At 45.2% G+C, this 15104-nt stretch overlaps 1 protein-coding gene across 1 annotated transcript; it reads left to right on the top strand.

The window, feature by feature from the left end:
* The first annotated feature begins 1204 nt into the window (after positions 1 to 1204).
* LOC112993738 (olfactory receptor 52B2-like) lies at positions 1205 to 10396 on the top strand. Its single transcript, XM_064509205.1, has 4 exons — positions 1205 to 2156; positions 3553 to 3613; positions 4499 to 4553; positions 10283 to 10396. The coding sequence occupies exons 1-4, from the start codon at positions 1205 to 1207 to the stop codon at positions 10394 to 10396; spliced, it is 1182 nt and encodes a 393-aa protein (XP_064365275.1).
* The last annotated feature ends 4708 nt before the right edge of the window (positions 10397 to 15104 follow it).

Genomic DNA, 15104 nt, shown 5'->3' with positions numbered 1-15104 from the left:
GTTAGTATGCCACATATATTTTTATCTCATGCAATATTTACACTGAATTATTTAATTATTTTACAGCATTAGATGGTTTATTACTGTCATTAATTTTTTAAAAGACTTCTCTGTTGTATTTTGTTTCTCTGGAGCAGATTCCTTGGACTTTCTTGGATTGGGATATTTTAGACCTGAAATGGTGTCTCCCCTCTCCCACTTCAAGATGAACTGAACTCCACCTCTGTCTTTAAAAATACAATTGCTTTTTCCTAAGTGGAGTGACTGTTTTGATGGGCAGCAACCTCACAGTTTTGTTTTTAAGTACTTGCATTGCTTTGTCGTCTCAGACGTGTTGAGTAAATCCTGCTTTGGGTTTTGATACATAGGAGCTGAACGTTACTGCAGAAGCTGGTGAAAAAGTGGCATTCCATTTTAATTTGGGTGAGTCTGGGTCTGAATCAGCCTCCAGTGCCCTTTGGACTCTCTCCAGGGCAGCAATGCAAGCCCTTTCCTTGGCTGGTGGGGGAACTCCATCTCACGCAGGTTTTCCCACGGCCCACAGGACTCTCCAACTGCCTGTTTAACATTTATTTTTGCTAGATTTGCACTGACAAAGAGATGCAAAACAAGCAGCAGCTTTTCAGTTCCAAAGCCAAAAAGAAAGAGAAGCTCGGAGATAAGAAATGAGAGGGCAATCTACTTCAGACTTGGAGACAATTCTGTTCTCTAACCTAGTGTGAGTTCAGGTATCTTAAAACTCTCTATTAGTCCCTCTGCAGTTTCTGATGTCAGAGAATATCTTGTGCATCCCTGCAACAACTTGACCTTTCCTCTCTCTGCTTGTGTGATTCCCTCCTTTCTCCACTCTGGACTCACAATACATCAATTTAATGTGCTTTTTGTGCAATGGGGACTGATTCTGTCTCCATTCTCCCAGGTCTCAGCAGAAATAGTTGAAAGAAAAATGCACTTATACCATGTTAAAATCAAGTGAAGAGAAAATTTGGACAGCTGCCCTTTTCACATCGTAGGAGGAGAAGTACATGTTGCAGTACTTTGCAGACCATGGATCTACATAATTCAGGATCATACTTCTGGCTGTGGCCATTAGCAGATTAGAGAAGGTAATACAAGGCATTTGGTAGCAGGCAGTGACAGAATAGCTTTAGTATGTGAAATAACATTGTGCAGTGTTTTCTGTCTTTGTTTTCAGGTGAAAACTATGCCACCATTCAACTTCACTAGCTTGGCTCCAGCAACATTCATCCTGGCTGGCATCCCTGGCATGGAGAAGTCACATCTCTGGATCTCCATCGTGTTCTGCTCCATGTATCTTGCAGCCCTGTTAGGAAACGGTGTCCTGTTGTTTGTCGTAAAGACAGAGCGAAGCCTCCATGAGCCCATGTACCTTTTCCTGTCCATGCTGGCTGTTGTTGACCTAATGCTGTCTACCACGACGGTGCCCAAGATGCTGGCTCTATTCTGGTTCAACGCTAGGGAAATTTCCTTCAGTGCCTGCCTTACCCAGATGTTCTTTCTGCATTTCAGCTTCTCTGCAGAGTCTGTGGTCCTGGTGGCCATGGCATTCGATCGGTACGTGGCCATCTGCTATCCCTTGCAGTACACATCTGTGCTGACACAATCAGCCATCGTGAAAACCGGGCTGGTGGCTGTCATGAGAAGTTTCTGCATCATTTTCCCATGTATATTTCTTCTGAAAAGGTTGCCGTTCTGTGGGCACATCATCATCCAGCACACCTACTGTGAGCACATGGGCATAGCCCGCCTGGCCTGTGCGGACATCTCCGTCAACGTCTTGTACGGCCTGGCAGTGCCTTTTGCAGTGGTAGTGTTAGATGTAGTACTAATTGCTGTCTCCTATATCCTGATACTTCTGGCATTATTTAGATTCCCTTCTAGGACTGCCCGCCGCAAGGCTTTTGGCACCTGTGGCTCTCATGTCTCTGTTATATTACTTTTTTATATTCCTGCATTTTTCACTGTTTTAACACACCGCTTTGGTCGCACGATTCCCCACCATGTCCACATTCTGCTGGCCAACCTGTATGTACTCATCCCCCCGCTACTGAATCCCATCGTGTATGGTGTGCGGACAAGACAGATAAAAGAGAAGGTTGTAAAAGTGTTCAGTCACTCCACAAATCATTTTCTGAGTGAGTAAGAGTGAGATGTCACTATCAGAAAATGATGAATATCTTGGCAGGACTCCAGAAAAAGCTCCCAAACCCTCTCTCTTTGCGTTGTTTCAGGTAATATTCCTGAATCTTCTGCAATCACAGTCAAATATAGAACACCTAAGATCCCCCATGTCACCTTCCCCAGCAGTCCGTAGAAAATTTAAGACAAAAAACCAAAATCAGGCGCTTTAAAGGACTGGAAAAAGAGGCTGATCAAGGAAACGAGAACCTATCCCAGTTAGTGTCATTTGTGGGAAATTACCTATAAAATGGAGACTGACTGCTTTCACTTCAGTGTAGCAACAAGGTCTCCATCTCAGTCTTTCTCTCCGGTGTCAGATGAAAAGATATGTAATGAACTTGTTCCTCTGAATTGCGGGTGTGTACCAGAGTTCGTTTTAGGAATTGCTTCTTTATTGAAATTCATAGAATTAAAAAAAAAGTCTCCAAAAGGACTAATACAGAAATAAAAGCAAGTGTTGCAGATTAGTATGTATGAGGTCCTTTCCTTAACTATTTGACTATACTTCGAGTAAAAGTGTAGATGAAAAACTATTCCAAAAAGAATACCTGAAATTGTTTCTTTTTCAATAAGATGGGTTATAACAGAGGAGGGGGGATGCTTTAGAGGCGTCGGGTCGTGCAGCACGGTGGTACTTTTGGCTCCAGAAGTGACAGGCTCTGCTTTAGGAAGCTCTCACTGCTCAGAGTGCCCTTTCCTAATGGGCACGGTAAAGCTGCCCTATGAGAAAGAGAGTGGCCCAGTGAGGCCACCAAGGTAGCAGACAGTCCCCTTACGGCTAAAAACAGCCTGAAAATGTATGTCACCCTGAAACAGGGTGCTTTCCAGATGTTTGTTGCTATTCAGATTTGTTTGCCAAACAAATCTCCAAAGCTCCACCCGCGCCCGGGGAGCTCTGTGCTGAGCGCTCACCTCGGGATAAAGCTGCCAGACCTGCGAGGCAGAGGAGGGCTCAGCGCAGCAGCAAAGCTACCTGCCTTCCTCAGTGGATGCACTGCTGCGGCTGACACTCGGTTATGGTGATTAGCTGGGTGAAAGCCAGCGATCGGGCAGACATGCCTGTGCTTCCCTTCCCAAAGGTGGAGTGATGTCAGCAGGATGTCAGTAAAGTAAACACAGAGGAGACACCTCTGACAAGCTCAGGGGAACCCAGAACCACACCAGGAAGACCATATCTAACGGTGAATCTATACAAAATATTCACTTGCCAGGGTGATGTGGAAGATCACACCTGGAAGCAGTTCAGTTGTTTGGGTGATAATTTTACCCATCCACACAATGACTCAACTACCAAGTCCACACAGCAAAGACCCTTTACGGAAACTGTGGTCTTCTCGGGTTCCTTCCTAGATTCCTACAACCGGGAAACAATGCACCGGCAGCACCAGAGAATAGCTACACTCTACCGAATGTGAGTGCAGAGAGTAATTTCAACATACTTGAAAGAATGATGCGTAACTCCTCTTGGCCAAAGATCTTCCATCTCAGGAATGAGTAATCGTGCACTCACAGATTAGAAAAAACTCAAGAAATCACAGATTAACTCAGCAGAGAAACAAGTTACTGTTATCAGATCCTAAAACTATTCTTCCTCCAGAGTTGCTGTTTTCCTGGAGTATGTGGTCAAGTGTTCCAAAAACTCTGGGGCATTTATTTGCAATGATGACTTGAGAAATCAGAGCAACGAGTTCCCTGGAGCAGGGCTGCAGACTGAGATAGAGGCTGGAGAGCTTCTCAGAGCAGCCCACTGCAGCCACAAACCCTTTTCAGAGCAGCAATTGTATGACTGCTCACATTTACTGCCAGCTCTTTGGTTGTTAAAATACCTTTCTCATTTGAGTTCCTGTAATAACATCTAAATAGCCAAAAATGTATCGTTATCTCTATTGCAAAGTATATTTAATTCATGGTCACTTTATACTTCATTTAACGGTGGCAGTCTAATATTACAGTAGGAATCATGGCTGCATTGTCCAAGGTACTATACAGTCACATGGCAAGAGACCTGGAGAGTTTCTAGTCTCTGCAAACCTGCCAGTTTACGAAGACAGAAGAAAGAAAGTATTATTTATGTCCTTCTGAGCAGCAAAGATAAGCTAAATGATTTGCCCAAGGTATATCATGTCTTTCAGAAACCTAACGAGATTAAGATTTTTAGTGTTTCATGGTAAAGTCTGTTTTTCTAAACCTTTAGTTGCAAGATGCAGCTAGAGCCCTCGGCATGTTCACCCCTTCTGCCTCAACACATGGATCATTCTCTTCTGAATCCACCTCATTTTCACTCTGTAAATAATAGGATTAAAGGCAAGAGGAATGAAGATGTAGAGACTAGCCAGCAGAACGTGGATATGGTGAGAAATGCTGTGGCTAAAACAGTTCTTTAAAAACGAGAAAAATGATGGCATGTAAGACATCAATATTCATGCATGACACAGATGTGGGAGCCACATGTGTTTAGAGCCATGTGCCAGGCAGTCTGGAGAGGGAGGTGAAAGATAGCTCTGAGGACCAACACATAGGAGACAGCTGTAGACGCAGAATCTAGCCACGCCGCATGCTGCGTGTTGAGGTCGGCACAGCTTGGCAGGTTACGTGCTCGTCACTGTTGGGACAGACGGCACTGTGGCTGCAGTAGGGTAGGATGATGAGGGAGGATGATGAGGGACGCAACAGTGGAAGAGCCCCTGAAGAAGGCAGGCAGCTTGATTTTGCTTATCACAGAGTGGGTCAGCACTTCTGTGCTTCTCAGCGGGTTGCAGATTTGTCTATCAAACGCCATAGCCAACAGGATGAATGACTCCATGGTAGAGAAAAAATGAATGGGGAACACCTGGGTGAGCCAGGCCTCCAGTGAGATTTCCTTGGAATTGAACCTTGGAATCTTTCCCTATCTGTGCTGGTCACCACTGACATAGTACTGTCCTCCGCTTTGCCAGTGACAGCCAGCACATAGGAAGAGATTCATGGGCTCGCGGGCCTGGGGTCCTGCACGATAATGAGCACCAGTGCACCCTTTCCCATCAGTGCACTGGTGTACCTCAAAAAACGGGGTGGAAATCCATGTGTGGGACCCCTCCAGGCCTGGGATGCCAACCAAGAAGGGCAATTCAGGTGTGAGGCCTGTGTGCTGTGAACTAAAGCTGAATGTGGGAAAAATACAGATCCTTCCACCCCGAAAATTCAAGGGAGGATTCAGCCTGACTCTGGGTCTGACTTACACCTGACAAAGGCTGTGCTTTCCAGCAGATCAAGTGCGCTGTAAAAGCCCAGGCTGGGGATAACTCTGATGTCTTTGAGAGCCCAGTGAGAGAGGGGATATGTGCCCTTTTCTTAGATGCTCAGCTGGGAAGGCTGGGGACCTTTGGTGGAAAGTGCTAAAGAAAGATCATTTTAACATTCCTATAGTGGGGGATGCTCATAGCTCCCAATCCCTCCTGGTTTGGATAGGAGGTTTTTGAAGAAAATATTTCAATTGCTGGCTGGAATCCTCCACAGTGGGGACTGGAAACACCTCTTGAGTCTTCTTGAAGGCTTTGGTGGTGAGCTGTTGGATGAAAAAATAATATATATGTATGAGGCAGCAGTGAGCATCTCCAGAGTTCTGTCCCCCCATCTAAGCATCAGTGATGAGCATCTCCAGAGCACGTCTGCCAGGCTGAGCCTGGAGGCACGGCTGACCCACAACACCCCATTAGCTGATCCTTCACAGGTCTCATACGCTGGCCAGACACAGCGTTACAGCCACCGAGGTTTTTAATGCAGGTGGACACCTGCCTTGCTTGGACACCTTTACTGAAGCTCCCACTAACTTAATGAGATGTGAGTGTGTTTAAACACTTGACAGGACAGACCCTTGTCCGAGAGGGCTGACATCAATATTTTTGCCTCTATCTTTCAGCCAGATTTCCAGCTCCCTGATAACAGAGCTGAGAAAAGTAGGCAGTTTCCAAGTATTGCTGGGCTCGCTGCAGTCTGTTCCAGAGGTTACGGCTGGCATGGGTTAGACCCGCAGCACGGGCAGGAGAGGCTGTGCAACCCTTCCCTTCTGCGCGACCTGGATTGTGTTTCTCCAGGCAGAGCAGAGGAGAAGGTTATCAGTCTCCAGGCTCACCCCGCCCCTGTTTATCCCCTTCCAGTGAGTAAAAACACCCTGGCTGAGAAGGAAAATCTCATTGTGTTTATTTAAGCCTGTGGGTCTGTTGCAGAAACAATCATGGACAGAGTGTTTCTTTAAAAAGATACCGAGAGCTTTGCATAGGGTAACATTTGCTTGGGGAATCAAATCTCAGACAGGATTACCGGTCGCTGCCTGGGTGTAGACAGGAGTCTCTGCTGCAAGGGTCCTTTCAGCAGCCTCTTCAGCTGGATTAAGTGAGACTCCCCAAACCCTTCTTTGTGCTGAACTCTTATATCCACCTGGGCATTAGTCCTGCATGACTGCTCCAGTGCATCCTTTGCTACTGACCATCCTAAAATACATACAAAACATCTCATACCTACTGTGTCTTACAGGATCGGTTTCTACTGACTATTTACAAGTCTCTTATCTGTGGATGGTTTGGTCAATTCTACAGCAGGATCTGCCTGGGTAAGTCTCTGGAATGGCCAGGATGTTCATCAAGCTGGTGAAGCCTGCAAGCAGTGCCTGTCGTATGGTCAAGGCCCAGCAGGACCTGCCTGGGGGAATCTTTGGGACTGCCTGAAATTCCCACCTGGACAGCTCCTGTAATAACGTTAGTCCAATACTTTGTTCTGAAGGTGGTTAGGAGTTCAGTCAATCACCTTGCCTGGGTTCATCTTTTCATCTCTGCAAAAATGAGCCATGGAGTTCCTGCACCATCAAGGGAATTAAGGACACTGGGTGTGCACGGCCCTGACACTGAGCTACACAGCAATTACAGCAATAGGACAAACTTGAATTTCATCCTTATAACTCACTTGTAACTTAAACACTGTAGCTCTGGCCACAGGTCGTATTTTTCAGGTGCTTAAGTCATCTCAGTTCTATTGATTCATTCTTCGATGAATCTCTAAGAGAATTCATGGCAAGAGAAAGGCTAAGTCCAAATTTTTAGTCATAAGCAGAGATTGGGTGGCACAGAAGTGCGTGGTTTTCAGCTGAAATCTGACCTGATGAGAGGCCACGAATGAATTAAGCCCAGTTCAGTGTGAACACTGCTGGGTAATACCCGAGGTCTTTGCCCTCATCTCTGCGAGAGCCTCATGCCGAGGGGCCTGGTGTGCACAAGGAGCCAGTCTGGGTCTCCAGCACCTGCACAATCAGCCTGGTTTGGGAAGCGGCACATCCCCAGCTCCGTTAAGAAGGTGCCGGGAGCATTTTACCAGCCTCGAATCACCTGCCCCATCCCAGCAAGCAACACCTGTGTGGCAAAGAGCCGGCCTGCTGTCCGGGACACCCAGGCAGGGCTGTTGGCCAGCTCGTGGGGGTGTCTGCAGTCTTCTCCTGCACGTCCCGGCGGGGATGCAAGGCCAGCAGGGAGCAGCAGGACATTAAGCTCCGCGAGCTGGAGCGAAACCTGTGCCTGTAGCGAGTGCTGCTTGCTCGCCCCACTCCCCCTTCCCATGCACGTGGGCAGCACCTCCACGGCCCAGCTCTGCTCCTGCCGGATCCAAGAGCAAACCTCCGGCTGGTGCCTCTGGACTAGCAACGTGTGTCTCAGCCCTTGTCTGGGGCGCAGGGGCCACAGACCAAGGAGGCAAATACATCTGTGCACCAAAGTCCCATTTTTAGGTTTAGTGACATACATGCTAAACTGGGAAGGTGTCACAGACGCTGCACTCGGACAAGACATGAACCACACATGCGCAAGACTGTTTTAAAAAACTCTTTTATCCTGCTACTAGATGTCATTCTTTTAGTGAGACATTAACACTAACCTTCCCAGAAGCACCAAACTTCATGGTTCTGAGACAACAGTATACCTGATGGTCGTGGTGTGCTAACTTTGAAGCCAGCCCTCCCCTTACCTTTTTGTCAATCACAATATATATTTTATATACTTATATGCAGAAAGTCATATGAAAAATGAATATTTATAACTCATTAAATACTTTATCACTGCACAATCGTTAACTTTAACTTGAAATTTGTAATCATTACAGGCTTAAATACCCATTAAAATGTGTTGGTCTGAAGAAGCTGACACAGCAGTGTCCTTCAGGTATTGACTATGCTGCAGTAAGAATAATTCTGCCATTCTTAGTCTCCTAGTAATACACAAGGCTGATTGTGCAAAGCGTGCTACAAATCAGAAATTTGGTAACTGGCAGCTGCTGGTTAGTTCAAAAAGGAAGCTGACAGCCCGCAGCTAAGGCTACATTCTCCACAGTCTGCAAGGGAGCTATTTCGTTTTGTCACGTGAACATCTTCCACTGTGTTGAAACCACAGAAATATTTCACACCACCTTTCAGCCCCTGCTGCCGCTGGTTCTGTTGAAATGAGGAGGATAAAAGTGATCTGCAACTCCCTCCGCCTCCCCATCCCCTTGATGGGCTGTGGGTGGAAGGAGGCCATCTGAAGCTGTTTGCGACTGTCACTGTCAAGACTTCCAAGGAAAGCTTGGTTAGAAACATGCCAGGCTTCAGTTTAGACAGATGAGGCCATACTCTGGATCTCTTTGGCATATTTATCCTTGCATGATGCAGTCTCCTTGGCTGACCTAAAGAACTGGAAGTTGCTCAAGAAATTGCAGTTAGGGTCAGGAAAGGAGAAAGGACATCATAAGTATAAAATATCCATGCAATTCAGACATGGCCTTGAAGTGCATGGGCATGGACAGGAGGCTGAGGATGGGAACACGAGGTGGTAAGAGCCATGTTGTTCAGAAAGCTACAACCAGCTCTTAGATCCTGTTGCTGGTGCTCTCTGTGCAGGCCAGCATGGTGGTACGTGTGAAGTTGTGTCACGAATGATGGACCACAGGGGACATGCAGGACTTCACCCATTCCAGCTTCAGGTCAGGAGCAGAAACCCAGCGAATGTGAGCTAATCCCACTGTGGTCCTCTCTGGGGTGGCCAGGATGGGGTATAGCTCATGGGATTATGAAGTATTGACGGAAAGCCATGACCGACAGACCCTGTCTCAGGGAGGCCATAGGAGGAATGCTGATTCTGGAGAGAGCTAGTGCTGGACAGCATCTCCCCAAAGGGATATAGCCTCCATTAGCAGCTGGACAGGTACCAAACCTTATTTTGGATTTAGAGTCATTGCATTGCATATGGTCTAGACAGAGTGTCTGTAAACACCAGTTCCCATCTTGCGTATTTATTTGATTTGCAAATCACACATTTAGGGCATTTTCTTCCAAAGCCCTTGCCAATGCCTTCTGGCAACTGGAATCACTTATGATCAATTTCTGCTAATATTGGTTTCCTATCAGTTAAGACATGGCATTTATTGGAGTTACACAATAAGCTTAAGCTTTCTTCTTTGTTTGAGAATACTGATGTTATCTTTTTGCTAGGACCTGTGGTGCATAAACTATTGTTTTCAGTTTTAGCAGTACAAACACAGCTGTGGACAATTTGGTTTTGTGTTCACAGTTACAGTACCTCCTAGAATTTATTCCTATCAGCTCCCTCAGTTCCTCCTGTTTACTTGTGTCTTGGCAGTCTTTATCAGCAATACTTGTAGGTTACTTCTTGGATTATGTTAAAATTCTCTACGTAGTTGACTTCTCCAGAGGCCCTTTTGCATCTACTTCTTGGAGTAAGAAAATGTTGCTTAAACCTTACTGGGACCTAGCCGCACACTTTTTTTTTTAAAATTTTTCTGTTATTACTCACATTAAGCTGCGTTTGTATTATTTATCTAAAACTATGCATGACCAATGTGTAGTCATTTGCCGTGATGTTAACGTTATCTGTTAGCTCTTCCCTGTTGCTGGGGTTTGCTTTTATGGGGTGTTTGGGGGAAGCAATGATACCTACTCCCTGAACCACTACTTCATTATACTTTTATCTCTCCTATAACAGAATGTACCAGTCTCTCTTTGGATGTCTCAGCAAGACAGTCTGAATTTTTGCTGTAGGTTTTCTTTTTCTTTTTTTTTTTTTAGGCTTCTCAGACAATAACCAACAGTGACACTCTTTTTCCAAAGAAACCAAAGTCTATAGATATCATCCATGATGGTGTGAGCCAGAAGAGAATAGTGTCCACCAGATCTGTGTAGCATGCACAAATCGATCATCAGGATATAATAAATCAGGACAGCACAGGTATGAGAGATGCAGGTGTGCAGGGCCTTAAGGTGCTCTTCCTTGTGTGCAATACTCAGCATGGTCTTAATGATCATGACTTAAGACAGGACAATAGACAGCAAGTCTAGCCCACATGTGGCCAGGACAACAAATGAATACTGTTGATAGTGGTGCCTGCACATGGCAGCTGGATTAAACTGGGATGCAAACAGGAGGAGTGAGCTAGTACATGGGGTCTGCAGAAAGGTGGCCTTTTCAGAAGAAAGAGCAATGGCATCGTTAGTTCTACACTCCTCCCATAAGCTCCAGCCCCATGAGGCCTGTCCTTGGGTTGGTCAGGACAGATGCATATTGCAGGGGGTTGCAGATGGCCATGAAGCTGTGGGGTTTAGCTCCAGTATTCCTTCTAAATAAAAGAGAAATGGCATAACTATTGTAACCTTGTGTCACAAAGACACAAAGCTGGCAGCACTGTGAGGAAGACAGCATTATCTAATGTATTTTGATAAATATCTATGTCCTTAATCTTTGGGTAATTCTGAAGTTTGAATGAGTGTGCTACACGAGTGAGTGGGAAGATACATGCAGATGGAGCATAAACAAGTAGGGAAAGGAGCAAATAACTGGTGGATGAGGAGAAGCCATAGCTGAGAAAGGAGGAAGAGAGGAGATTTGCAAAGAAAAGCAGTGCTGGGGTGCAGACACTGGAGATGACACGATAAATGGAATGCATATGTTTATTAAGCACTGGCTGGCTCTACATTTCTGGGGACAGGACAGGACAATCCTTGCCAGCCAGGATTTTTTAAAATTATTTTCCTACCAAGAATGCAATCAGTATGATAGAATAAAAATATTTTTAATGCAATCTCAGGAGAAAATGTAGAATAACCCATGTAGAAGGCCATGTGGCCTAGAAGACAGAGCATGAACTTGATCTGGGAAGAGCTCTACTATAGTCCTATTTCTTGTGTTTGCTAGCTACTTTGTACCAGACAGCTTGAGCTCTAACTTACCCAAAAAAGGGCTGTCATCTGGTGTGTGCACAGTACCTACCACTACAGGGATCTGGTCTTGGCTGGGACCAGGAAAACCAGGGACAGAGAGGATGTACTTGCCTCTGACATCCACAGAATGGATCAGACAAGTGGGAATGAATGGCCATATGTGAAACAGAAAAGACCAAAAACACAGCTGATGCAGATTGACTTAGATCCTCAGAAGTCTATGAAAGCACCTCAAATCTTGGCTGTCAAAGAAAGAAATCTAAGGAGCCTTTAAACTGCACCTGTTCAGCTGGATAGGTCTTGCTCCACTGCACAGAAATGCTTTTTTTCTGGAAAGCTTCTACAGTGCTATGAATAGTCAGAGTGAAGTTGAGAAACCATCTAAATCTAGTTGTTGCTCTGCCTTAAGCCTGATCTGTTACAATGAAAACTACCCCCAGACTGTTGGTTTAGAACCTGATATCTTTCTTTTTAGCTAGTGCAGATCTTGACCTTCTATGTCTTGCTATGAATCCCAGATTTCAACAAATAAGTAAAAAAAAAAAAAGTGCCTCAGTTCCAAAACTGATAAAATCTCACTTGGCTCCTAGCCTTGCAAAATTGCCATGAAGATGATCCAGTACAGGTACAAGAGCTGCCAGAGAGAATTAAACTAGTGCTACAACACTCAGCAAATTGCACATTTACAGCATTGTCACCAGTTCCTCCAGAAAACAGAGAGGATGCCTCTGCCCAGGGAGGGGCAGCTGAATTTCTTTATGCCAGAAATCAATGAATTCATGTCATTTTGAAGTAAAAAACTCATCTGCATTTGGCTTTGCTTTTCAAATTTTGATTTACATTAATCTGAACTACTAATTTGGGTTGAATTGATACTAAGAATTTTGCATGTGTCTCATCTTTATTCAATGCACAAAATTGTCCTTGCATTCATGAGTCAAATCTGGCCTAATATTTTTCAGGTTTGATTTCAGAATGCATAGCCTGTCCTGAACACTGCTCTTTTAGAGAAGAATAAAGGACCAATTTTCCTGGATGGCTGGAGAATTGAGTAAACAGCATCTCACTGATCAATAAAACCCTTTCTGATAAATTCAGCTGGTGAACCTGAGGCAGTCTAATAACTAGCACATATAGCTGTGTCACTGACCAAACAGCCTCTGCAGAAATGTTCAGGAGGAGTTATCACCTGCGTTTTCAGAATGAGAGAACCATGTGCACAGCCTGCCAGGGTCTCACCAGCAAGATCCCACTGAGCCTCTATTTATGGAGCAACTTTATGAAATGTCGCTAGGGCCCTTGGGTCACCAAGGACTTTGCACTGCTCCAGCAAAATAATGCAAACTCAGTTCCGTCTCAACTTTATTAATGGTTTGAATTAATGGAGGGCAAACTCAGGTGAAGTCAAACCCTGGGCTTTAATTTGGGACTCTGTTGACGCCTCAAGAAATGCCAGTCTTGGCTCACTCAGTGAAAGTGCATAGCACTATGCATGGGTAAATAATCTTGTTCAGACTCCTGATAAATTGGAACTGGTCCTGAGCTAGCAATAAGACAAATTAGGTTCTGTTTCTGATTAGTTCATAATTACTTTCTACAGTAGCTGGGAGTCCAGAAGCAAAGGGGCAAGATCTTGTGTTACACCAACGTTAGGCAGCTAGGCTCTGGTAATAAGGGAGACTCCAGACCATCTCTGGGTCCTTGGAGCAAAGGGAGCACAAAAACTCTCGGTGGGAGGGGAGGTTTTGGCCTGTGGCACAGTGAACACGGGCAGAGATGTCCGCTGAAATCAGAAAGGGAGAAAATTGCACGGGGACCAGGTGGGGGTCATGAAGGTCTGCAGACTGCTGCAGACATCTCCAGAGCATGCAGAAGAGAGCAGCTTTCGCCTGCACAGCAGCTGTCCAGATACAGCTCCCGGGGTTCACAGACTCCTGAGGGGGCTGCGGCTGACCGAGGCTGGTCAGGGACATGGCCAGAAGCTCAGGCCAGATTATCCAGGTGATTTCCTTATGAATTTCCTTTGTTTCATTGGTGTAAATGACGGATTTTAGCAATGGAGGGCCCAAAAATAAGACATAGGAGATAAGAATGTGTATGTGTGAATGTAGGATAAATAGTGACTACTGGGGCAAAAAAGTAGCACGATACAAATACATGATGCAAGTGTTCAGAACCTTGAGGTGTTGTTCAAGGGATGCAATATTTAAGACAAAACATGATTAGAAAACTGATTAAAAAAAGACAAAGCATTCATTGAATGTGTTCAGGTCTGAAGAGGAATGTCTGTGCCTCAGACTTGCCCCTTGCCCTGTTTGTCCATGTGCACAAGCCTACTACTGAAGAGGGAAGTTGCCCAGTACATGAGTTAATTAATCTGTTGCAAAAGAAGCTCTCCTGATTTTAAGAAGGCTGAATACACAATATAATTTCAAGCAGCAATCTGAGCGTGCTTCAACGGGATGTAATTTGCCATAGTTTGAAATGTCTGTTTTCCAATGAGTTGTCTGCTGCTTTGTATGCAAGTAAGAGTGTAATTTGATTCACATCTATGCTTCTGGGTCCACCTCTTTGCATCCATGCCCACAGCCTCAGCTGCACAATGTCAAAATATAATCTTTAGGCCATCCAGTTTACTATGTGCTAAAGGAGACTGAAAAGGTCAGACTGTCTTTTGATGTGCTGTATAAAACAGGAATTTCATGCACGTAGTCATTGGCAAATATATTGCAATTTTCAGGACCTGATACCTGGTAGAGGGACATTTATCCCTTAGGTTTCTAAGCAAGCCCTTGACACAAAGAATGTTGGAGAAATTAATTGCAAACAAGACAATCATATATTGTTTAATTATTAAGTGTTGGCAGGGAAAGTGTAATGTACTTGGCTATCTGCATTTAATTGCAGTTGGAATGGTGGCACAGAACTGCAAAATTTGGAGCTCACTGTTCAAACACATGGTATGCGTGCGACCCAAATGTCGGGGAAATACCTTTGGTAGTGCCTGTGCTATTTAGTGGGCTTGAGACTGGCAGGTAAATGGTCCAGGGCGTGCTGACTGCTGCTTATGGCTGCCAGCCTCGGCACTTGTGGCTCCTGGAACGTGTCAGCCGTACAAAAGATCTGAGTTGTTCAGGTCACTACCATAACAAGCTGTCAGACTCTGGAGCCGTAGGAGAGACATTAACGCAAAGGTGAGGCAAATTGCTTATTTACAAGGACTGTTTTAAAAGCTGCAACAGCTCCCTCTGGTCCTGTGCTTTTGGAGGGACAGGCCACCCCGGTGTGCGGCACTGCCCAGCGGCACTGGTGTTTGGACTTCCTTGTCGTGAAGGTGTACTGCAGACTCCGAACATTTCCCCAAGAAAAGAAAAAGCTGTTTTTCTTTCCATGCATCATGTGTTAGTACAAGCTGAAGCTGGGATGTAAGGTCTGCAGGGACACAGTTTCCCCGCTACCTCCTGAAGTTGGAACATTGTGCATGCCAAAACCAAAAGCAGCAACTGATTGCTTGTCATAAGGACTAGATTAGAGACTGTGGGTCATGGAAACAAGTCCCAAAGAGTGCTTATAAAGAGCATGTTTGTGCGCTCTGTGCAGCAGTTAACTGCTGCAGTCTTTGAAATAGGCAGTGGATCCAAGTGTCCTTCGAAGTATATTAAATGATCAAGAA

Source organism: Dromaius novaehollandiae, chromosome 1, assembly GCF_036370855.1.
Source record: "Dromaius novaehollandiae isolate bDroNov1 chromosome 1, bDroNov1.hap1, whole genome shotgun sequence".
NCBI classification, from domain to species: Eukaryota; Metazoa; Chordata; class Aves; order Casuariiformes; family Dromaiidae; genus Dromaius; species Dromaius novaehollandiae.
This window is presented reverse-complemented; position numbering and strand designations above follow the sequence as displayed.